General features: G+C 40.2%; 2 protein-coding genes across 2 annotated transcripts in view; one reads left to right on the top strand and one right to left on the bottom strand.

Moving 5' to 3' along the window:
* LOC139947133 (frizzled-4-like) overlaps positions 1-17316 on the bottom strand; it is a 63197-nt gene extending 45881 nt beyond the window's left edge. The window contains exon 1 of the mRNA XM_071944984.1: positions 17216-17316. The gene's annotated coding sequence lies outside the window, so the exon portion shown is untranslated. The remainder of the gene's footprint in view (positions 1-17215) is intronic.
* A 2578-nt stretch (positions 17317-19894) lies between these two features.
* The window catches only part of LOC139947320 (transmembrane protein 135-like), a 34641-nt gene continuing 27766 nt past the window's right edge, over positions 19895-26769 (top strand). The window contains exons 1-4 of the mRNA XM_071945215.1: positions 19895-20038; positions 21902-22026; positions 23076-23165; positions 24462-24495. Of these exons, the coding sequence (XP_071801316.1) occupies positions 19895-20038; positions 21902-22026; positions 23076-23165; positions 24462-24495 (393 nt within the window). The remainder of the gene's footprint in view (positions 20039-21901; positions 22027-23075; positions 23166-24461; positions 24496-26769) is intronic.

The following is a 26769-nucleotide window of genomic DNA, read 5'->3' as shown; positions in this document are numbered from 1 at the left end:
GTAAGCATTTTCATTGAGGTTCACCCTTGTTCTGATTGATGTTCCACGGGAATACAGAGAGTTGGAAGCCTACATTTAGATGATTTAAAAAGGAAACTAAAACTTGCAGGATAATAACAATGAATGAACACTGGTTCCCTTCTCCGTGTTTTTTGTCAAAGTTGCACTTGAATATCGACCCCATTGGGTCACTGCTCATGAAAAAGAGACATCACGAAACAGCTGGTGAGTGTAGACTACGGAGAGGCACGGTGATCTGAGGCCCATGGAGCGAGGGAAAACATGGGTGTTTCCGGTCGGTTCGCCCCACTCCTCACGCTCGGCCGCTCCGCTGCATATAAATCGCTGCATATTTTCGCATTAATACCGGATGGTGGGGTTTTTCACGTGGACGCCTTGACACTGGGGCCCCGTACTGTTCAATGCCATAATGAGAGGCCTGTCACTCACCACATCAATCAATCAAGATTGCATTTGACAGTTTGTCAAAAAAATGCATGTCCCCAGGGCTCTATGCTTGGGTCACGCACACTTTTATCCAAAGTCACATGGTTATGTAGACATCAATGGTATGTGCGTGTATAAGTTTTCCATTATGCCATTATGACATTCATACACACCAATATTGGATTCAAAATGTGAGGGCGGTCGAATACACGTCATTTATCATGCACGTCACGACAAAAAAAATTACATCGTCGAAGTACATTCACACATTCCTACATACCGATATTGAAATGTCCGTATACTCGATGTTTGAAACTTGATGGAATGACCTGATTCACAAACATGAGTCTACTATAAAACTGTCATGTTGTTGGCTTTCTTTCTATATTAAATTATTGTGTATTAACTAAACACACGTTGCGGTACCCGTTGCTAAAACATAGGATTCGAACTGCCTCTAGCTCAGTCGTCCATTTGGTAAGACACTGCTCTAGCATTGCAGAGGTCGTTGGTTCGAATCCCCCCTGAGAAATATGCCTGTGATTTTTTTGACAGAACTCGAGAAACTACTGAAAAGTGCTAAACACACATCGGTGTAAGGGTAAAATCAAAATTTATATTATAAGCACAGAGAGATCCAACTTCACACAAATATTTGATTTGCTTAAATAAGCATGCACCAAAGTAATCACACAAGCATGGCGTTAGGAGTACACACAATGCCCCATGCAAGTGCGACCGTCCAGAAAACTGGTTGACACCAACAACAGCACACAAAACAGCCAGTAAAGCAGGAAAATCTCGGGTCTGATCCCGGCCCCATTCTACCTGAAACCAACCCGCATCTTTCTTTATACGTTATTTAATGCAGCATGGGCTCCCGGTGTGAGATATATAGCTCAATGTGCTCCTGAACGGTTTCCCGCCGAGTTCCCAATTGGGCCAATTATTCAATTTCGTCTTTAAAGGTACCATTATTTTCATGTATGACAATGTTAAGGTAGGCCTTGTGGAACCGTTGGATTGTGTAGTTCTTTCGTCCTCTGTCCCGTTCGCCCGGTTCCAGGTATACCGCACGAAATGAAGACCTCTAGGAGAGGGCGCCCTTCCCAAATGACGTCATGTGCATAAATGTCTATGATAATGTCTAATCAAATCAAATACGAGATGGTCTTACTCTCCGTTCGGAATGTTGTTTGATTGAACCATGACTTAATGTTCCATGGGTAAACGCAGCACCGTGTAACCGTTAATCTGCAAGAGTGAAGTTGGTGCATACATTGGGGTTTATCATGTTGGTCGCATCGTGCTCTAGTCTTGCTCTCTACTCGTTTCAAAGTGGCTATAAGACACTTAATAGAACAGTGCATGCAACGTGGTGTAACTTCGTATAAAATCAGTATGCATGAATACAATAATGCACGCCGTGAGTTTAAATTTTACACCATGTTTGGGGAACACCTCACTCTCAGTCGTCTTCGATTACGGAATTACACACGCACATTGACACACCGTATGCTCAAGCTGCCTCCCAAGAAGGTCTTGCTGAGACAGATTCTTGCATAAATTTACATCAATATCCAGTAGGTGGGAGCCATTTGTCAATTTCGTATTGCAGAGAATGCATTTAGCATGAATGTTTTGGGACACTTTACTCGATGAGAATAATGATGGCAGTTTTCTTTTCGGTTTCCACAGCCGCACACAACGAGCACCATTACCGCACCTTTGGACAAGCAGTACGCGTTCTATATGTATATTCATCTAGCATCAAGGTACTATTTTGCGTCTATTTTTCAAGGATTGCTCTCGATCCGGGTAAAATACTGCCCTCTGCAGCTTAAATCGAGGACTGGCTGAAAGTTCACCACTAGAAAGCAATGAGCCGGTATAGACGTGACGTCATCACCACCTACCAAACAAGATGGCGGACGCAGTATTTACACTAAGCTCACATTAAGGTAGCTGCAGTGCTGATTGGTTGTCATTGTATTTGCTTAACAAAAGTTCGTACTATAATAAGTGTCTTCGAATGACTGCCCTGGAGGTATATGATAAATCTGTCTGAACAATCTGTCTGAAAAGGAACAATAAAAAGTACACCTCGCCTTGACGTTTTCTGTTGAGTTTGTTTTAATACCATAGTCAGAGGGTGTCTGTCAGCGTTACACAGCGACTGGCGGCCTGATGGTATTTATACAAGGCCCTGTGTCATCCTGACAAGTCAGCGTGTAAGTTCAGACAGCTTACATCCCTATCGAGAGTGCATGATTACACCATATTGCAGACGGAGTGCAATGCATTAAAAAGAGAGATACCACCATCCCCCAAGAAGTCAATCCTAGCGTGCGGAATAACAACCCGAGACAGAGAGAAGGTAAAAAAAAGGAAGAGAGGGGGACCTGGAGAAGAAATAAACTGCCTCCAGCCTTTTTTAACCGTCTGAGGAGGGGCAGAGAAACCAGGGATGAAACGATCGAGTAACATCACAGGGTATAACTAATTTGATACGGAGGGGGAGAGAGACTTGCCCGCGGGGTGCATGTGAGGAAACCTCTAAGCCAAAGTACACGAAACGCACGCTGAGGCTAATGCACTTACTAAAGACTATAACATCGTATGATGCACTCCCTCTCCAGTACACCACGCTCTGACTCAGCGTTCGTCTGTAGGCGCTTCATCACCACACCACACCATCCAAACCCCTCGACTCACACATTTTTTTGTTTAAGAGACAGAATCCAGAAAGCACTTCGGACAAACGATATAGCAATCTTGTTAGAACGTGTAGCATCTGTCCTCTTAACTACAGTTTGCCCCTCCTTCTATACCGTCCCACAGTCCTGGATAATCAGATCATGGCTTGTCAGGAATTAGCATAATTGAAATCCATGCAGACAGTTTCTTGCTCTGTAAAATAGAAACCGAGATACACAACTAGACTACTATCTAGAGTTCGGCAACGTCCACGACCATTCCGATCACCATGTATCAATTTCCAGTCCAGGGGCTGAGTCCACACTGTACTTTCTTTTGGGGGGTCTAAACTGTTTTTGATTAATAAATAAACAGAACGAGAGATGAGCATTTCTCAAAATTAATCACGATATTTGCCGGTCAATATTTGTCTTGGTTTTTCGTGGGTGCTCCGGAAATTGCATTCGTCAAATGTTTTCCCTGATTGCTGAGTTTCCTCTGTGTCTCATGAAAAACACATTTTTAAAATGTGTCGTCGGTGCATTGTCGGTTGTTGAACAAGCTGAAGACAAGAACACAATCATACTGAAACAATATTTGAAGTAAATGACAGGTTTCAAAGAAATGTCGACAAATCTTCACGGACATGTGAGCTGTCACGAATCTCAAAAGCCTGGCATATCATTTTCGGATCCCATTTTGAATATCTAACGTAGGTTAGGATTTAATCAATCTTTTATAAGTTATTATAGGCTGATTGTGAAATCAGTTCAATGGTGATTGGAACATTTTCCTCCAAAGAATATTGTGTTACCCAGAACAAGAACAAACAGGTTTAGTAAAACACATCGGTCTATTGGGTAGGACCAAAAAAAAAATCAGTAAAACATGATTGTAATTTTCAAAGGTTGCCCTTGCAAAATGTTGGTCAATGTTTGTAAAAGAAAAAGAAAAGAAAAAATTGTCACCTTGCTTGGCTTGGTGTGCTTCCCCTTCAGCCCAATGGCTATGGCTACCGTCGCTGAGGGCGTCCTAGAACACATGATCACGTGGCAATCAAGCAGCTTCAGCCCGACGGCCTTATATAAAATGGAAGCCGTAAAGACAAAAAGGCTGGTCCCTTTACACGGTCTTTTATTATATTGGATCGTAGGAAACCTGACAAAGGTTACCACACCATGACCACATGTCTACTAATGCAGGTTTTGGCGACGACGGTTACAATTGCTTTTTAGGAGCAAAATACCCCCCCCCCCATCTCAAACGGCTTTGATAATAAACACAAACAACATATTTTGGAATGATAATTTGTCAAACTTTTCACCACAAACCCCCAAATTGGCAAAACATTATTCGCCACATAACCACACGAACACACACAAAGCCACCACCATATCAAGGTGTACCTCTTCCTCCCTTTGGATAGAAGATGATTCATCACTAGAAACCGGGCGAGACAAAATAGAGGGAATGCCTAACTTCACGTTGATTAATAAGATGTGCCCTCCACGTGGGACACAACAGACACACGCAAGCCCCCCCCCCCATGTATTGATGAAGGAGACACCAAGTGCATGCAAGCATGCACACACGGCCGGGGGATGAGGATAGCGCTGGCTCTCTCCCCCGGATAGCAATCTGAATTGATGAACTACCTAATAATACAAATCACCCTGTAGTGCGCACGTGCACGTTCTCGTTAATCAGGACACGTCCAATTTAACAAAATTATGCAGACAATGCGAATTAGATTTATCACCGGAGTGTTTCAGTACACTCACAGGTCGGGGGTTCTGCTAATGGCGTTAGTGACCCACAGCCTTTGATTAGAATGGAGATTCTGGTCTTCTTGTCTCAATACAGTTTTAGTTTTTCATGTAACTCATAATGTATACCAGATAAAACGAAGGGGGATGTGTTGAAATAGGATGTAAAACAGTGTCTGGAGTGGCATCGGGTCTATATCAAGTTAAATCAATGCCCCATCTCTCGTATGAACCATGTTTAAACGACGGAGTGAACTTCAAATGTATTGGCCATATTCACTGATGAGAGTAGTGTATGAAGGACATTGACTTTGATATCATACTGGAAACTATAAAATAGACTAGATAAACACTGCAAGTAATAACATGGAGATTGGTTGCACGTTCTGTCAACTCAATAGCCCATTATGCATGTCCCAATGCGCATGATTTGGCAAGCAAAGGACTCTGGGTGAAATTCTGAGTCCAAGCAACATCCATCATTGCACGCTGATTCTGAAGCAAAACTATAACACTTTCCACATAGTCAAATGTATCAACTACATCATGACGTCTATCTTGGTAGCTTGATTTATTGGTAACTGTAGGCCCTAGTCGATTTCCCAAAGTTGCAATGCAGTATTTTTTCAAGATGGCGCTTGTGAATTATGTTCTATCGCCTAATAATGAAGTTAGTTTAACGCCTCCATTTAGTCATACCGTTGCCCAAGTAAACCACATTAATTTTGATGGTTTTAGTTATTAAATCAACTCTTGAACAGTATTCTTGAATAGTATATCTTGAATAGTATACTTACATAACCTGTTTATTGCTCTATGATTAAGTCCGATCCGTGGTTCCAAATGGGGTAGTCTGGACCATGGAGGAAATTGTCTGAATACATGGAGGACAAATTTTTCCTCCATGTCTGGATAGAACCCATTGTCTTTACCTCGTGTTGAATATATGGCTGGTTCTCCGTAAACCAAGAGTTTCAAATATTAAAGCCTTACACAGTCTGATATCTCGCACCATAGATCGACATTAAGTTTTCAAATAAGGCGAACACCCTTTCTAATTATTCATCATCTTTGTGTGGGTGTAGACCTATCATAGCGTATGCACGCTCAAGAAAGTATCGTGTACACTTTCGCCCTGGGGTCAATCGTCCACTTAGAGCAGACGGATAGTTCTGATAAAAACGCGGGAAAACCATCTTGAGCTATAGAGAGCTTCCTTTACAAAGTAGTGGGGTTCATCGTATCCCTTTGCCCCCCTGCTCGGTGAAACCGTATTCACGCTAGGGGCGTCCATCTGACATTATCCCTCGCATCACACAGGGGAGACCCCCAGATGCTTGTCACATAAGATACTCTCGTTTATAGGGACGCTTCTCTTCCAGCACCCAAAACCAACGGTGCGGTTCTACTCTCCCACAGGGGGTTATACGACAGACCGCCGACGTCTTTTACGCAAAACAAATAAGGGTCTGTTTCATCAACGGTGGATCATACACACACATATCCGCGAGGCCTGAGTACGAGGTGGAAGGTAATATCGATCTCTCGCCCAGGGGGTGAACGCGGCAACTGGTCGATGTGGCAGCCACAGAAAGAAAAGAAGGAACTGGCGAGGCTTTCTTTGGTTTATAATCATAATGGCATAAATTAACCCATTTGTTTAGTCTAATTTACTACATGGATGTCTGGTGTGAGACTTTATAATGCAAAATGTATGTAGTGTGGGTTTTAACTGCCTCTACAAACTATTATTATATTGCTTTTGAATTCAAGATGTGTTGTCGAGATTTAGTATATTGACTATTGACAGACGCAATTGTTCACGATTCTAGCTTTACCCTAAGATACAAAATACAAATTTATCTAACAGATATCCTTTAGCTTTTTCTTAACACCTTCAAGTGCAAGGCCAGAAAAGATTCACAATCACTAATTCCAACGTATTTCGCTTGTACCATTTCTGACAAACAAGACATCAAAAGTGTTATCCTTTTACGTTTGAGCGCCAGAATGACCACAGAGTCACTTCAACGCCAGGTCAAGATGGCCACCCTGTGGTGTCGAATTGTTTACACCATAGAATGTGAACACACATGAACACCGTACGAGAGTTCAATTCAATATTACACTTGGGCTATGACAACCTATTAAACTGCATTATAGAGTAGGGCGCCCTCGGCTAGAAAATAACCAAATCACCTTAACATCAGAAACCAAAATGGCCGCTACCTGGTATCAAATTAAACCATAAGCGAACACACAAGAACATACACAGGTTCAATTCAATATCATACTTAAAATACCATAACAACATATTAAACTGCACTAGAGTAGGGCACCCTCGGCAACACAACCAAATCACTTCAACATCAGAAACCAAAATGGCCGCTACCTGGTATCAAATTAAACCATAAGCGAACACACAAGAACACACACCAATTCAATATCATACTTAAAAGGCTATAACAACATATTAAACTGCACTAGAGTAGGGTACCCTCGGCTACATAACCAAATCACTTCAACATCAGACACCAAAATGGCCGCTCTAGTGTGTGGTTTCAAGTTTACCGTTGAATGCGAGCACACGAGCGCAAGAGTTAAACCCAATAATTACACCTAATAGAGACCTACATACAGTACAGCCCATGAAACTATGGGCCGACACGCATACCTCGCTAACTCTATCGAGCTGGTCACCCCATTAAGGGGGGAGAACGAGGACACGCTTTTGTTTTTGACTGATTACTAATAACCAACCGGCACTCCAGACCATCATCTACTTAGATTGATTTTTTCCCCATCTGTGAGTCGGGGAAGTCGTCCAGTCGATGTAGGAATAGTAGGGAAGGTCTGCCCTTTCAGATGCAACCTTTATGGCAAAGCACTTGTGGTTTCTCCCGACTTAACGTTTTAAAGGCACAGGTCTTTGGATTTTTTACCATTCGCAATGGTCGCGTTTTTGAGATATCGAAAATTGAAGCGAATGTCCAAGTGGGAATGTAACTCCTTAAATAAATGCACAATCTGAGACTCATTGTATTAAGCCTTGGCTTGGCCACGGCTATCTCTGGATAACTTGAAGAACGCACGATTGTTTTTTGAATGTATTATGTGAGCATTTGTTTGGACACTATTGGTAATTACTCAAAATAATTATTAGCATACAACCTTTCTTGGTGACGGGTAATGGGAAGTTGTTGATGGTGTAAAACATTGTGAGAAACAGCTCCCTCTGAAGTGCCATAGTTTTCGAGTAAGAAGTAATTTTCCACGAATTTGATTTCGAGACCTCAAGTTTAGAACTCGAGGTCTCGAAATCAACCATCTAAACGCACACAACTTCGTGTGACAAGGGTGTTTTTTCTTTCATTATTATCTCGCAACTTCTACGACTGATTGAGCTCAAATTTTCACAGGTTTGTTATTTCATGCATATGTTGAGATACACCAAGTGAGAAGACTGGTGTATGACATTTATCAATAGTGTCCACTGTCTTCAAAAAAAAAAGGAACAACCTGAGACTCATTGTATAAAGCCTTGGCTTGGCCACGGCTATCTCTGGATAACTTGAAGAACGCACGATTGTTTTTTTGAATTTATTATGTGAGCAAAATGTTTTGTATTAAAGGTCTATCTACAGATAAAAGTCCAAGCAACATACATCACGGTGCACTGATTTTGAAGCATAATTTAAAAAAGATATGCGGGGGCATTAGTTTGGAATAGGTTTATCTACAGATAGTATTTTGCCGACGTATGGGAATTTAGAAAGAGAACAATGAACTCCAATTGAAAAAAAAACACAAAAAAACACTGTCTGTCCTCGGACGTGTCATCACCATATTCCAATAACACATCGGGACAACACTGAATGTTAGGAACATTCTGACGAACATTCTGACGATCCTTATCTTTTAATATCCACAACTACAACAACATCTTACCGCCATGACCCAAACTAGGTCAAACCAATTCCACAGTGACATTACTTTATTATACCTGAGGGATCAGTCAAAATACGCCAGAAACACAACACCGTTTTTTATTAATATTTCCCCCCAAAACCGCTCGCACACGACGATGACGAGTGCACCCCCCCCCCTCAAACGATAACAACACTGGTTATGTTTTTCAACACCCACAGACGGTTAGGCCAAATACAAAAAAATACCAGTTAATCGTCCCTTCCCTCATCCTTTTTTTTTTTAACAGCATCCTCTTTTTTTCCTTTTTATTTTATTTTAATAAATATTGTTTTTAGTGTTGTGTATCTCTCACTAAACTTTAACTCGTCTTTCAACAACTTGTATTCTACATAATGTACTTTAAACTGAAGAATTGGCGGCCAGTTTAAATTAAAATGATTCATCAGCCACCTTTGAAAGAAAAAAAAAAACGGGAAAAAAACATAAACTCATCCTCCTCTTTTTGGGAAAAACCCGAACGATCAACTGGTATTTTTTTTACATGGCCTTATCTGTCCCTGTATTTTTCTTTCCTCAACTTGGGGTTGAATTCCAGCATGGATATAGATACGCACGGATGGCAACGCTATACAAAATTCCCCGATCATTTATTTGCATTCGTCCCTTCTTCAAAGGCAACTTTGTTGTTGTATCTCGACAACGCTAGCTTGCGGGAACCATCCCATGTTTATTAGTACGGTGCATGGCCATCCATCATAATTGTATGACACGCCAATTTACGAAGGTTTTTTTGCCATCTTGGTTTTTCTGTTTTTACCGCAGCGTGGCCGAGGAAACCTTTGCCCGGGCAAATCAACTTTTCAACTTTCTATGTCCCACATCACAAGGCTATCCAAAGGCTATATTGCGTCAACGTTTGTCGCCCTTTAAAGAAGAAGAAACGAATAAGTTGTCATTGAGTCTATCGTGACCGTACGATGCCGCGGGGGAGTGCGGTGAAACTCTTTAATGATTATTCCAATTTGGAAGAAAAACAAATTATTCAAAATGTAATAATAAAATCTAACAAAATTGTTTACTAAAAAATCAAATAAAACGAAATTCCTTCAAAATGTCTGATGGTTTAATTAAATATGTGTATTGTGAATCAATTAAATTAAATACAAAGGAAATTCCTTGTGTTGCAAAATTTTAAATTTTTAACTCTAGCACAAATGTAATCAGGCGGCTGTTTTCTGCCTTTGTTCTGCCAATTTGGTATAACTTGTTGTATTGTAACAACGTTACCAATTGACCACTCGCGCTGTCGTCACACGCTATCGCTGTTACTCTGCCCATGGTTTTGCCATCTTGGATTCAAATGGGATAGTTTTTGGTGACACTAAGGCCGTGTCCGAAACGACGACTTCGGCTACAGCTACGTCTAGATCAGCGCGTCTACCAGTGTTGAAGAATAGCAGACGCACGCGATCTAGCCGTAGCTGTAGCCGAAGTCGCCGTTTCGGACACGGCCTTATAGTGGCATCCAATGTGCTCGTCTGTAAATGTGCGCATGCCCAAAACAACTTCAAACAATGGAAATGTACACATGAATCTGCTGCCATCTAGCGTTCCAAAAGTTTCCCATTGTACGTAAAGAAAATACGTACGTCACAGATTCACGATTGATGACATCGATTTGGTGATTTGTACATGTTTAAAAAGGCAATGAAATGACGTCCCGGATTGTCTCATAATCTTAATTTATGTAAAGTGAAATGTAGCTTGCAATTATTAATACTTGTATATAAGGTTATTTATGAAACAATAATTATTCAGTCGTCTTTTGAATTATGAACGGGGAGGGTGGTTTACGCAACACTGTGTCACAGTAACTAAATGAAGACGCAAATAATTGCTGCACTATGATGAGTTAGAGCAGTGCAATGTTCTTTTAGGAGATGCTGCACATAACGACGGCGTGTGATTTATAGTTCTTTGTGGTTGCTCAGCACAGACGAGTAACGATGAAGCTTTTCCGCTTCACCTGGAAGTTGCGGCTCATTAAATTACTAAAATTGATTTATTCTACGGTAATATATCAGCGACATTAGTTTTGTATAGCAAACCCAGAGTACTTTCCTCTTTTTGATAGCTCATTTTTCCCCAGGTCTTGGAGTATTGGACAAGAGTGATGAATACAAGGGGGGGGGGGGGGGTGATCATTATTTTGCATTTGATGGATTTTAAAGAGCAGGGGGTATGGGTTGACGCATTGGTGAAAGTGATGATGAAGTTTTTACGATGTGTCTTTAACTATGTTACTAAAGGTGCCTCTTTGAGTGCTGATGTATGATTGATACTAGCTTTAAAGGGAACTGTACTGTATTTTTTTTTAGAGAACTTGTGTTTTGGGGGGTAGGATTTCCACCGACCTTTTAACATTTGTGTGTGTCCGTGACTACCGAAAAAAGGTTGCCGAGAAAATGTGAAGATTTGAAGCTGTCACACAACAGACCTTGTTACACATAAAACCCCACAAATTAAAATGATGGTCGGCTGACCATCTCTTCAAAAGAATACAAAGTTGGCAACTTTCCTCAAACTTTTAAAATGAGCTCAAACTTGAACAACAATTACACTTGATGATGGTACTGTCGCTATTTTGTAGCAGGACGTACTTTTTGTCCCTCATATCTACGAAAGTGTGTATAAGTGTAAAAGTTGCGGTTTATTGGTGGTAGGTGTGACGTTGGTTGTGGGGGTTGGTTGGGGTGGGGTATAATGGTGGCGATATCAACAGTTTTCTAAAAGTGAGACGTACAATCTATGTTGTATTAAATTTTCGAAAAGTAGTATTGATTTTGCACTTCCATAAATATTTTGTGTACGGTATTTTATGTTTTATTCTGTATTTCTTGACTTGGTGTGCCGGTTATTTTGTACATGTTAAATACATGTTTTTAACACCATGTTTCCATTATTATTACCATTATGTTATTTTCGAATGTCACAACATAACTCATAATAACAAACACCCTTTCCACTCTGTACAAACCGTCGCATTTCTTTCAACCATGATCCGCCATAAATAAATGACAGACTATCGGCGCCAGCATATCTGACAACACGTGACGTGTGTCAAAGGTCACCCCCCAAAAAGCCAGCCATCAAAAGAGAAGCCGCCCTAAAGAAAGAAGAAACCGCCGCCACAAGAGAAAACACCAAGTCAAGAACAAACATCGAACATAAATAAACAGTCTCCCCCTTTTTCATATGAGCTTGGAACAGTAGACCTCAGTGGAATGTGACACTTGACCCAGCGTTGACCTTTTTAGGCCGATGGGTGGGGGCAGTGCACGCGTAAAATAATAAGCAAGCCATTTTTCAAGCCACAAACTGACGATTGTTTAACACAATAATCATCTCACGAGTCTTTTGGACTCCGATAGTACCCCCCACCCCCTCGAGTTCTACAAATAATCAAAAGAGTGGAAATTATCAGATCGGGTTTTATTGCCCATCAGGCCGTGACCAGATCGGTCTTGAAGCATTTATGGTACTTTAATCTGATGTATTTGTCAGCAATCTAGCTGCGATGTAAACTTATAAATAATTGTTTTAAAATCTTGCGTTAAGGGCCTATTAACAGATACACGAATAAATCAAAACGCGGCAAAGCATGGGTATCACGATGGGTATAGATTTATGAGCTGAAGTTCTTTTGGAGGACGAGCTATGTGCCCTGAGGTTGGTTCTTGGCTTGATTTCACAATGAATTCACCAAAGGAAAGATTCGTCTTTAAAATGAGTTTTCAGATCTTGTAGTGGCATTGACGCACGGGGTGGGGTGGGTGATTAGCTTTGCCCTCGCCCCCTAGAGAAAATGTTTAACACCACCGTAACGTAGTGATAATGTATTGTGACGCCACACTTTGCTTAGCAATTAAGGTTGATTTGCTCGTAAGTACACACCTTAATATTCATGAAACGTGCACCGTGAGCGAAAGGCTATCATTGGTTGAGAGTCGTGTGCAGCTCATACGTGCACTTTCCCCATTGGTTGCCATCAAAGATGGCGGTCAATGACGTCATGTTCTATCAACTTTTTGTGAAAGCTATGTCGAGCCGTGGTTAAATAATTAAGAGATTCTCTACAATGGGGACTGTGATTCAATGAGGTAACAACCATGATTTAGAACGACACCTCCATCAGAAAAATCAGAAAATCTTACGGCACATTATAAGAGGCACCAGGCGAATTCGAAGACATAGGCTCTGTTTCATGTAAACCTCAGAGGAACATTATAGGCTTACTTTAGCAGAAAAGTGTGCGAACGAAGCAAAGGTCTATCATTATATTTTTCCACAAACGATAAAGAATTCGATTCATTGACAGTGCGTGTGCGCCAATTGTTCACATGATGGATTTGCATTGCTGAGTCACTCATTTTGCTTACACTTGAATCACAGACAAGTTTGTGTGCCCTTGCTCCGTGCTTTTCTCAACGGTAAGCAGTGGTTGAGAACTATTACTAGAGATTCTGCTACCTGGTGGTCTGTAAGGGGGAATTTATCTTCTACAACTTTATGAGATTCTTGCGGTACTGTGTAACGCAACAATGTAAATATTATCATTCACAAAGCTTGATATCAAATTTTAAAACCACCTTTATCCAATTTGCAACAATATAACACACCAAATAAAAACCAGCCCCTTTTTCTTAGGTTCGGCTGGAATACGGTACTAAACATCAGCAACAAAATACAAACCAATAACTTTAAATCCAGACATTTTGTGGCTGTCTGCAACTAGGTCTAGCCTCAGCACACACTATCTGATGGCCTCTGCCACGCCGTTCAAAACGTAACCCCCTCGGGTCATTCATTTCTTGGCACTCCACTATTAATTTCCATTGATTTACACCCCGGCCACACAATCATTACATTCTCAAATAGTTCTCGATAGAAAGAAACAAAATAGCCAGCTGGTATTATTTTTTACGGCTAATATTTTCCCACAGTTTTATTTTGGGAAGTGTAATCTGTCTGTGGCATGACGTGCTTCTTAAAGAGGTGATTAAAGACAATGGACACTATTGGTAATTTTCAAAGACCAGTCTTATCACTTGGTGTATCTCAACATATGCATAAAATAACAAACCTGTGGAAATTAAGGAGTTCGATTGGTCGTAGGAGTAGCGAGATAACTTTGACAGAAAAACGCCCTTGTCACACGAAGTTGTGTGCTTTCAGATGCTTGATTTCAAGACCTCAAATTTTAAACTTGAGGTTTCGAAATCAAATACGTGGAAAACTACTTCTGTCTCGAAAACTACGTCACTTCAGAGGGAGCCGTTTCTCACAATGTTTTATTCTATCAACCTCTCCCCATTACTCGTTACCAAGTGAGGTTTTATGCTAATAATTATTTTGAGTAATTACCAATATAGTGTCCACTGTCTTTAAGACTATTGTACTCATTTGAACTTGCATATCTTGTGAAACTAGGACAAGCTGTTGCTAACTGCTCACAAACTAAGAACCTATAATGCAACAAATGGTAGATGGCCTTAATAACTTATAACTTGTATAATATCAGCAACCCATATGACAGGAACACATGGTTGATTGTTTGGTGGGTGTGCGTGTGTGTGTTTTTTTTTTTTTTTTTTTTTTTTTTTGGGGGGGGGGGTGTAAATCGTGTGGAAGATTATTCTAAAATAGTTTATTATTGTTGTGAAAAAGTACGCTACGGGTGCGATGGTTTTAAACAACTTTATGTTTGTAATAGTACGCCACGATTAATATAATGCCTACATTGGTATTCCGTATGCTAAAACTGTCTTGCAGCTCCTCTCAATATTTTCTTCAACATTACACAATATTTCCATGTTCAGACCAGCTATGGAACTAAACTGAATCGATGTTTTTTCTTTTCTTTGATTTAATGGCTGAACTTAACCTCTAACCCCCCCCCCCCAACTCACACCCCTACGATCATTCAACCTCGATCTCAAATCTTCCCACCTCCTCTTGAATGTGCACACACATCCATGCACTCAGTTAAAAGTCGGCTCCTGGATCGAGAAACAACTTTCCGCAAGTGAATTAATGACCGATAACCTCTGACCCCCCCCCCCCCAACTCACACTACGATCGTTCAACCTCGATCTCAAATCTTCCCACCTCCGCGTGAATGTCCACACTCAACCATCACATTCATTTAAAAATTCAGCTCTGGGATCGAGAAACACTGCAACTCAACCGAATGAATTGCCTTTTCGTCGTTGAATTAATGACCGAACTTAACCTCTGACCCCAACGATCATTCAACCTCGATCTCAAATCTTCCCACCTCTTCTTGAATCATTCACACTCACCCATCACACTCATTTAAGACAGATGTTTTGGCACACTGCGCTCTCACTCCCACATCCATCAATAATAATAGCGATTCCTCTGTCTGTTGGAGAGGTGGTTAATTAATACAGAATTGGGTCACTTATTAAAAGCTCACACATTCAGGTCATTGGAACGTCAGAATCGCATACCATCCGAAGCTATGCAAAGGGCTAGGGACCTTTTAAAGGCGTGAGGTGGTCACGTGGAAATGTGTGAACTAAAATAATGGTCCTGTGATGATGATGATGATGACGACGATCAGAGCATGGAGGTTAGAATACCTCAATGATTGAAGTTACCATCATTACTTAATGGCAGCCTAGCCTCTGCTTAATGGTGACGATCCAGGAGGGAATACGAATTCAGAGTGTTTTGGAAGGGATGCTGATGAGAATTATAAAACAACAATCACTTTTTACACCAAAAAGTTTCCCATGACATTTCTGTATATCATGGAGGCCTATGAGATGATGAGAGTGTGGCCATTATGACTGAATGGTGACGATCGAGGAGGGAATAAGAATTCAGAGTGTTCTGTTGATGAACTCGGCTTTGGAAGGGATGCTGATGATAATTATAATTATAACAACAATCACTTTTTACACGAAACAAATTTCACAGGACATTCCTGTATGAAATGATGAGAGTGACCAAATGGTGGCGATCAAGTGAAAGGAGGGATTTAGAATTCAGAGTTGCTCTTTATTAACGCGCCGAAGGAAGGAAGTTGATGTGAATTATAATACAACACTCACTTTTTACACCCAACAAATGTCCCTGAACATTCCTGATGAGATGATATGGGATTCAGAATTTAGAGTTGTTCTTTTGAACTCGGCTTTGGAAGGGATGCTGATGAGACTATTATAAAACAACAATCACTTTTTACACGAAACAAATTTGATGATGAGAGTGACCAAATGGTGGCGATCAAGTGAAAGGAGGGATTCATAATTCAGACTGAACACGCCGAAGGAAGGTAGTTGATGAAAATTATTATACAACAATCACATTTTACACCAAACAAATGTCCCTGGACATTCCCTTATGAGATGATGTGGGGTTCAGAATTCAGTGTTGGTCTTTGGGAAGTTGATGGGCAATATAAAACGTAAACCCATGACATAGCTGGGCAAGTTTTGGTTGACCTGTTCACACTTGAATATTGCTGAAGCCAGGCAAACTCCCAATAGCCGTTTACCGTGAAATAACATTCAGCTTGGAAGTATAAGTAATGTGGGATATAACCCACAAGTTCATTCATGAAAAAATGCATCAAGTGTAAAAAAAAAAAAAAAAATGGGTGGTTGTTGGGCTCAAATTCCCCGGGGATTTCCTGGGTTTTATACCCTGGAATTTGATCTGCAATTTGAAGAGGGCTTTATGTATGGCACCTTTGATATTAGGGACACAGTCTTTGCCAAAAAAAAATGTTCTCTATAGCCCAAAAGGGTCACTTCGGGTGGGTGTGCGACTAATATTATTATTCTTTTTTTTTAAGACAAGCAAGAGAACATAAAATCAGGCCGACAGAAAATGTTGTCCCTTGCAGTGTCTCCTTTTAATTTTAAAAATAATGAAGCTTGCTAATACTTAAATTTACGGTCATCATTAAAAACATAACGTGATGTTGACTGTGGGAATGGGAAACCCGAGATCCATTAACATACGTTGATGAAAGATGGGAACCATTGTAGGAAGGGGCGGGGCGAGTGGGGTGACGATGACAATGATCACCACATAAGCGTATAGATTATCATCCTTTTATATTATTATTCACATTCTGGATGGTTAATATGAGCGGTCAATTAATGTCAATGATTATCAAGAGCTATGTGTCAGAAATATTAAAACTTATCTCGAGTCAATATTTGGCTACTCGAGGACAACCATTGTAATAATCACAGCAGACACTGACCATAAACATGCAGGAAGATCACATACAAAACAGAGGTACGTCTGCGTGGAGAAAACTGCATAAAATTACTCACCTATAGCTCATGGTTCGGTCACAGTACACGGCGATGCAGATAATTATGTGTCTGTCAGTTGACGAAATAAAGAAACACCCCATGCACAAACTAACCACTTAGAAATGAAAAATGACTGCCGTTTGCAAATCCATTTTGACGGTCAGTGTTTCATACGGGCAGAGTGATTCTCAGACAGTCAGCCTATTATTGCATGCAGCCCAGCCATGCCTGTAATCATCAGAAAGGCTCGTTCTATGATGGAAGTGCAAAGAACCTCAGTGTGTTTTTTTTTCTGGAAATAATTTTGATCGATGGTTCATGGTTAATGTTCAACGTCTCTTGAAACGCATGGTTATTTATGCGCTAAATCAAGCTCAGCCAACGATCAGAATTTATTGAGACTGTGCTGTGTAGCGTCTCGTAGTCCATCCAACCACGCTGAATTTATGATTCCTATAATATAATTATTTTAAGGCCGGTTGAATGAACTTCAGGCAATCATTTTTTTTAAATACATTACTGCCCTAGGTGTTTTTTCTTTTCCTTTTCTAAAGTGTCCTTTCTGTATTTAGACAGGCTACTGTGAACATGTTCATTCTATTTAGGCAGTTCACAGGCCGATAAATGTGAAGATCAGTGTCCACTTGAAAATAAATGGCATTTATCAGTAACAGTAATTATCAACTGATGGGGGCGCTTGTCAAAAATCCTGCTGGCGTTTGGATGCATTTTGTTTGTGAAATTGAAGATGAGGGGCGAGGTTTTAGGATCCCGAAATGGGGCTGTGAGGAGGCATACATTACACTGTGTATAGCATCATGAAGGCAGAGCATTGGGTATCGTGAGAAGGCTGGCAAATGCACTTGGAGTTACCGTAATACCGAGAGGCAATTTTGCATGAAGTTTGTTGGCAGAGGGCGATATCACTAACTCACACTAAGTCGTCAAGTTGGAGAGGATGGACCAATCAATTTAACATAAAAACTGTTGCCTAGATATCCGTAACCATGGTGATATGGGCGTCTCACCTCCGAGCTGCCTGCCATTAATAGTCTTGATTCATGAATACATTGAGGTCGAGCGGTCTATACCATACACCGAAGAGGAGCTCTGGTGTTGTAAGCAGCGGAGTGTGGGTTCGAATCCCGGTCTTGGCTCCTATGCCATTGAGCAAGGCACTTAAAGGCAGTGGACACTATTGGTAATCACTCAAAGATTGTTAGCGTAAAAACTTACTTGGTAACAAGCAATGGAGAGCTGTTGATAGTATACAACATTGTGAGAAACGGCTCCCTCTGAAAAACGTAGTTTTTGAGAAAGGGGGTTTGATTTCGAGGCCTTTAGAATAAGATTTTGAGGTCCCGAAATCAAGCATCTTAAAGCACACAACTTTTGTGTGACAAGTTTTGTTCTACCATTAAGGCCTATTATCTCGCAACTTCGATGACCAATGAGTTCAAAATTTCACAGGTATATTATTTTGTGCATGTTGTGATATACAACATAAGTGAGAAGACTGTTTTGACTAAGTTGGGAAGAGTGCATTAAAGGATTCGGGTACTTTTTAAAATGTCCACAGATTTGCATTACACTTACAGGGTTTGAAGATAATGATAGTGGAAAGCTTCCCTTCAAATATTACTAACTATGGTTGTGTAGTTTTTGAGAAACTAGTAAAACAAGTCACAAAATAACTTTGGTCTCATGAGACCAAAATAATTTTAGCATGTAAAATCCCTTTAACCCGTTATAATATTACACCAAAACCATATAGCATAACTGGTTAATACGTTTTTGCATGCTAAAACTGAGAATTTGTTTGATTACTTTTACTCATTTCTCATAAACTACTGCACCTCGGTAAGTAAAATTTCAAGGGAAGCTTTCTACTATCATAATCTTCTAACTGTGTAAGTTTAATGTAAATCTGTGGACATTGTGTTTTTTGTTAGGAAAAAGTACGGTGTGCCATCATTGGGCGGAACCGGATGCCCCGTTTCAGCCACCGGAGAGAGACAACAAGGTCTCTGGTGAGAGTTGATTATGATATTTGACAGCCCAAACCAGTTCAGCATCGTCACAGGTGGTATGATGTTAGGCGACAGGATCTCTCATGAAAAAAAAAACACCAAAATTTTCGCATGAACTGTTTATTTAAGGCCCCCGGGCCTACTTGGCGAACCAGCTGAGCAAATGATGTTAGGCGACAGGATCTCTCATGAAAAAAAAAACACCAAAATTTTCGCATGAACTGTTTATTTAAGGCCCCCGGGCCTACTTGGCGAACCAGCTGAGCAAATTATTTGAGTTTTGACAATATTAAAGACACCATGCACATGATGAGTGATAACCTGATATTTAAATCCTCTCTGTATTCATAAGCATGTCCCTCCCCCCTCCCCCCTCCCCCCTCCCCCCAACTCATTTCCCAAGCCCTTCCCTCGGCTCAATCTGTGTCAAATGTTTACCTCCCCGGTCTAACAATTATAGCCCCTTTTTCTGTTTCAAGTGGGTAGATAAGTATTTATGAGCGCCGCTCATGCCACAAGATCACCCCATGATTCCGACCCCCCCCCCCCCCAATTAGAAACGCCCCCATAAAATCAGCCAATCTAAAGTCAGCTGGTTCCCAACAGTGTCGAGCTATAGTTATGTGTGTAGAAAGCGCACCACCACCAGTGACAGATTAAAGCCAAAATGGTGGCCCCCAGTAAACTTTGGCAGGTATGTTCTTGCTACGAACTATGCCATACGTGGAACACTTCCTGTGTCGGGGCAACACTGGACGTTGCCAAGGCGAGCTACCGGTATTCGTTTAGAACGTATGCACTTTTCTATTTGGTGAGTTTATGGGATAAATGAGGTGTAAACTTGCGAACGATGAACATACCTAAAAAATATACAAACACCCGATATTGTGTAGTAAATTACCTTGACCAGTTGCGGTATGGCTTCGTACTCCCCAAAGTTTTTAGACAAATGGAATTATTGTTCTCCTTAACCATTCACCGTGGTTATTATTATGTTGGCCACATTCGTCACTTTTGCTCTTTGTATGCTTAGTCTGACCAGAGAGGGGCGGATCCAGGGTTTTAAGTAGAGGGGGTGGCGCGAACTTGTTATCATCATTATTATTATTATTTTTATTTTTTATATTATCCTATAATTATCAACTAAGAATATTAGGTGGTTTTGAAAATTGAAAGTGGTCTTGTTTTGGAAAAGTTTCCGTATGGCGCCACCACTTTTTCATTCGATATGAAATAATAAAGTATATAATTTACCTCAATGAGATATCATTTTTTGTGAAAATTGGTGAAAAAGTGGTGGCGCCATACCGAATGTTATCCCTTGTTTTAATTAGGGAATAACAGCGTGAGGACTTGGTCTTCAGTTCACTGACTTAATGACTGGACAAGATGAGCCTAGAGGTGCCGTCCTTTTTTAGCGAAGCTGGGGATAACTTTCCGTATGGCGCCACCACTTTTTCACTCTTTTTTTACAAAAAGGGATATCTCATTGAGGTAAATTAGATACTTTATTATTTCATATATCGAATGAAAAAGTGGTGACGCCATACGGAAACTTTTCCATTTTATACCTTTTCATGAAAAGCAAAATGGTCAAAATGTTAAACTATTGCTTTTCAGTTCTGTTGTACTCATGTTGAAGGGACACATTTTACAGTGAACTGTGAGCTCTCCTAAATGTAAACAAGACCAAATGGACATATAATGGTTTCTACACTTTATGCACCTGTTACATCAAAACTGATACAGATCTTCAGCGCGTACGCGCAAACGCCATGCACCAGTGCGGAGTGCCAATGAAACCAAGATGAATAAACATGCCATACAGCACAAAGCACAAACACTAGAGTAGTTATACATACACAATGTATGTTTAGGCGCAGTGGACACTATTGGTAATTGCGAAAGACTAGCCTTCACAGTTAGTGTATCTCAACATATCCATAAAATAACAAACCTGTGAAAATTTGAGCTCAATCAGTTATCGAACTTGCGAGATAATAATGAAAGAAGAAAGCACCTTTGTCACACGAAGTTGTGTGCATTTAGATGGTTGATTTCGAGACCTCAAGTTCTAAATCTGAGGTCTCGAAATCAAATTCGTGGAAAAATACTTCTTTCTCAGAAACTATGGCACTTCAGAGGGAGCCGTTTCTCACAATGTTTTATACCATCAACCTCTCCACATTACTCGTCACCAAGAGAGGTTTTATGCTAATAATTATTTTGAGTAATTACCAATAGTGTCCATTGCCTTTAATACATCCTCACATGATTGGGTTTTGACCAATCATAGTCTGTAAACTGTCTATATCTACATCTACATCTATGTGGGTTCTCATCAAAGCCTGTTCAGCATCTAGAGGTATTTATTAATAAAAAGCTAAGTTGATCACGGCTTGGGGTTCAGAGCAGACTTTTTTTAATTTAGTTTTGTATTGTAGGAATCCAGCACAGGTGCAACACCCTGGTGCAATCAACGGATCTACACTTGGGACATTTTAGAAACATTTCATTTTCAAATGCAAGTTGTCAAATCATCTGTTTATTAGGCTGTTGACATCTATAGATTTTTTAAGTTGATGATCCCTTTCAACAAACATCAGTTAGTGGACACCATTTGAAACATGTTGAATTGATTGTATTCTATTTTTCTTTGTTTATTTGTTTACAGGTTTCTACACTTATTTTTCACCGAGGCATCCCAAATATCAAGAAGCTCATTTTAGACATTCTACGCTCAACCAACTTTCTGGCAGCCAATGCAATTGTTTTTATGTCCTCAATATGTTTATTCAGGTAGGAGACAAAACACCATTCCACGCCTCAAAACAGCCCATGGCTTAGCTTGGGCGATACCACGATATTATCGAATATCGCGATACTAATTTGGAAGAGATTTCAATACCGTATCGATTTGGTTTTAATCGAAACATCAATATATCGCAATATATCGCAATATCGATTAAGTATCGCAGTATCGCGATGTATTTGCTAGCTGAGACATCTTGCACCCCATAGGTTTGGAGTAAAACCAGATGAATAGGTCATTAGAACACCTCTCTTATGCTATGACTGTCTCTTCTACAACTTTCACTGGGAGTTTATAGACTGATGATGTCAAATTTAATTAATCGCGATTATATCGAATATCGCGATATATTGGAATAAAATAAATCGATGAAGCCCAACCTTACCCATGGCACCCATAGTCTCTCTTGTAGTTTATTACTTAATATTAAAAAACTGCATCCCCTCAAGGTGATCCCCTGGCTACCGCTTTGGGTGTAATCCCTAGCTACACGGCAGCTGATGGTTGTATGGCTCCTGACTGGCACCCCCCAACAAAGATATTGACTTTTATAACACCCCTTACAAATATTCTGCCTTTTCATTGGTTTAGAGCGCGTCACATGATATGTCTTAGTTTTACTAGACGGCGGCCGTGTTATAGTGCATCGTTTGCCGTGTGATACTCCGACGACAATTTTCCCTCGGCTGCGCCTCGGGAAAATAGAACGCTCCGGGGATCACCTCGGGAGTCGTAGTTTTAACCATAGCACTCGAAGCAGTCAATATTTGTATAATAGGGAGACTGCCAACATGGGCCAGATAGCTCAGTTGGTAGAGCGCTGCTACATGTACGTTCATCTGAAGGGCTGAATGTACGAAGGGCTGGTTTAAGTCCAGCTCCTGTCAGTTTTTCTTTTTCAATCAACGAAGTAAAACATTGCCTGATTAGTTTCAGAAGGCAACAGTAACATTGGATAATTCATTTGTTTCCCAAATCTTGTTGATTATACCTTCCTTGTTTTAAAAATTGTTTTGAAATTATATTTTCTTTTCAGGAAAATGCTTGGTCGTTTCTACACAGGGTTTGCCTTCGTTCCAGCCACTTTCGCCTCAGGCGTTGCTATTTCAATGGAACAAAAGTCAAGGTATTGATTGATTGATTGTACTGATGTTATAATTCATAAATACTTGGGACGGTTCATCTACTTCGATAAAAAAGCCTGGTTCATACTTCCTGTGAATGCAATGCAAAGCAAATTTTGACATCTTATGTCTGTTTTCGCAGCGAATGTTTTGCTTCAACTGCTGCAAACTACTTGTTGTGAAACAATTTCAACAAAATTCGCATCACTTTCGCATTCGCAGGAAGTCGCAGGACCATGTTTAAACGTTTGATACAAACACTGTGTGAAGTGTTTAAACATGGCCGGAGGAAACCTAGTCAATAGAGGGCACTACAAACTGTAAAACAAAGGGGGAACTTAAAGGCTCTTGACACCTTTGGTAATAATTGTCAAAGACCTCACTTGGTGTATCCCAACATATGCATAAAATGACAAATCTGTGAAAATTTGAGCTCAATTGGTCGTCTAAGTTGCAAGAGAATAATGAAAGAAAAAGCACCCTTGTTGCACAAATTTGTGTGCTTTCGGATGCCTAATAAAAGGCGTCAGGCCTGAAGTCTTTGAAATTGAGTGAGAAATTACCTCTTTCTCAAAAGCTACGTTACTTCAGGGAAAGCCATTTCTCACAATTGTTTTACTATCAACAGCTCTCCTTCGCTCATTACCAAGTAAGTTTTTATGCTAACAATAATTTTAAGTAATTACCAATAATGTCTAGTGCCTTTTTTTGGTATCATCCTGCCCTCTTGAGCCTTAGGAAACCAACCTAATCACAGACCCCTATTTTCTATAATAATCAATTTTAAGTGCTTTATCACGGCCCGAAAGGGCGTAACAAAGCGCCTCTGACATAATTACCCCTGGTCACTGGGCCATTATTTCATTCCTTAAACCATCTCAGCTCCCTGGGGAGTAAACAGCTGGTGCTAAAACATCTCTGCCCTCACAGGTACCCATTTTACCACTGGGTGGAGAGAAACATGGTTAAGCGTCTTGCTCAAGGACAAAAGTGTCACAGCCGGGATTTGAACCCACATCTCAATGACTTAACCACCAGAACTTGAGTCTGATGCTCTTATCCGCTCGGCCACGACACCCCTATTGTTGTAGGAGACCCTCCCTTTAGAGCATTAGGAATAATATCAAAGTCTTATACACGCACGTATTTACCAGACAAGGTACTCAAGGTGCTGAGTAATACAAACTTTCAGAATGGTAGGTAATTGCAGTGATGAATTTTGAGACCCAATTATTTAGCACCTTATAAGGGTTTACAAGGAGCAAACTCTAATCACACACCCCTATTTTCTATCGTAGGAGACCCACTCTGGCTCTCTACATGGCAACACTGGTGAGTTGTCTTAACTGTTTGTCTTTAACCGTTTCATGTTTTATAATATTTACAGCAGGAACAGACTTTCCTTATATTCAATGCAGCTGGTAAGTCCCACATGATGAAGTTGTACGCCATCGCACAGAAGCAAAAATTAACATGTCATAAATGTAGTGCGAGTCTTTATTAATATTCCCTGCTATGTTGAAAAACGGTTTCCCCTGGCAAAAATTATTTTGAGGGGATCAGCTTTTTTCACACTGCGGAATCTTTTTTTATGAAACATGCATAAATGTCAAAAAAAAACACAGGAGAGATTAACATCATCATTTTCTTTTTAACCTCTATTCCTAAAAACACAATGTCCACAGATTTACATTAAACTTGTAACACAGTTTGAAGATAATGATAGTTGAAAGCTTCCCTGAAAATACTACGTGCTGAGGTGCTGTAGTTTTTGAGAAATGAGTAAAACAATGTCATGAAAATAATTTTCGTCTCAGTGATCATGAGAAAAAGTTTGGTGAACTAATTGTGTCGCTCACGACTATTAACTTGCACCATGATTTTCTTACTAAACACATAATCAGACATCAGTGACACAATCCTCCAATTCTTTCAGCTTGAACTTTATATTGCAACTGCAGCAAACATCTTGAGAATTAAAAATTAGTCACGACTAGTGTCGAAGTCGGGACTATTTGAGGCACGACTAGTCGAATAGTAAATTTCACTAGTCGCCCAGGCCTATAATTTACATTCACAATTATGATTTGGTCATAAAGACTACATGTTGTGTGACACTCCATGCCAAAACACCCACATTGCTAACGATTAACCTTCCTAAAGTTTCCTTTTTCGCTTTTCTCTTTTGAAACGCTAACCCATACAAAAGTAGAACCTACTTCAGCACTTATTTTTATTTTGGTACTTTTTTATAAGGGAAAGACATATAAAATGCTCCAGATGGCACAGTAAAGCCCGGTTCATACTTCCTGCAAATGCGAATGTTGATGTCACAAATTCGCAACGAATAATTAGCAGCAGTTGAGTTGTGCTCAACAGCTCAACTCTCTTGCGAATATTGCAGGGAAAACAGAGTTGTGACGTCAAATTCACGTCAAATTCGCATCGCATTCGCAGGAAGTATGAACCGGGCTAAAAGCTTTTAAAACCAAGATCTAAACATCCAGTAGAAAACATTCTGAAGACCTTGTTTCAATTAATTCAGCGAGCTCCGACCAAACTTCCAAAATTTGGGTCCAGAATGGCCAACAGTTTTGAAAAAAAAAAAAAAAAAAACTTGGGAGAACCACAGGGCTATTCTATCCTGAGTCTTTCAATCTTAGTTTTGGACAGTCTCAAAGGCTTGGAATGTTTTGTATTCTTACAATTTCAGAGCTGCCTTTAATTTCCTTAAAATAAAAACAATCTTTCCATGTTGTATTGAAACATATAAAATTTCCCCTGATTATGGACACTTTTACATCCATTAAAAACTTTTGCCAAGTTATGTTGAATGTTCTTGTAACATAATACAAAATCTCCCTGACAGAAATATGCAAATGTTGGCAGCCCTGCAATTCTGACTTTGCAGACCAGGGGTGGATTTCACAAAGGTAGTCCTAACTTAGGACTAGTCCTAGGCAATGCTAAATAGGGATAGATAGGACCAGTCCTAAGTTAGGATGACTGAGTTACTGGTCCTAACTTAGGACCAGTCCTATCTCTTAGCATTGCTTAGGACTAGTCCTAAGTTAGGACTACCTTTGTGAAATCCACCCCAGGGCCCAATTCCAAAGAGCTGCTTTTAAGCACAAAAAGTAGCTAAGCACAATAATATGTTGCTTACCAGAGCGAGGTTACCAGCCAAACTACCATGTCTCATGTACAGTTTGTGACAGGTATTCTGCAAATTTCTGCTTAGCAGAAAACTGTTATAGCAATATTTCCTGTTTAAAGCCCGTGGACACTATTGGTAGTTGTCAAAGACCAGTCTTCTCACTTGGTGTATCTCAACACATGCATAAAATAACAAACCTGTGAAAATTTGAGCGCGATCGATCTTCGGAGTTGTGAGATAAAGTTATGAAAGAAAAAAACACCCTTGTCACACGAAGTTGTGCGCTTTCAGAATCTTGATTTCGAGACCTCAAGTTCTAAACTTGAGGTCTCGAAATCAAATTCGTGGAAAATTACTTCTTTCTCCAAAACTACGTCACTTCAGAGGGAGCCGTTTCACACAATGTTTTATACTATCAACCTCTCCCCATTACTCTTTACCAAGTAAGG

This window comes from Asterias amurensis, chromosome 14 (assembly GCF_032118995.1).
Source record: "Asterias amurensis chromosome 14, ASM3211899v1".
NCBI lineage: Eukaryota > Metazoa > Echinodermata > Asteroidea > Forcipulatida > Asteriidae > Asterias > Asterias amurensis.
Note: the sequence above shows the minus strand (reverse complement) of the source record. Positions and strands in the feature narration are given on the sequence as shown.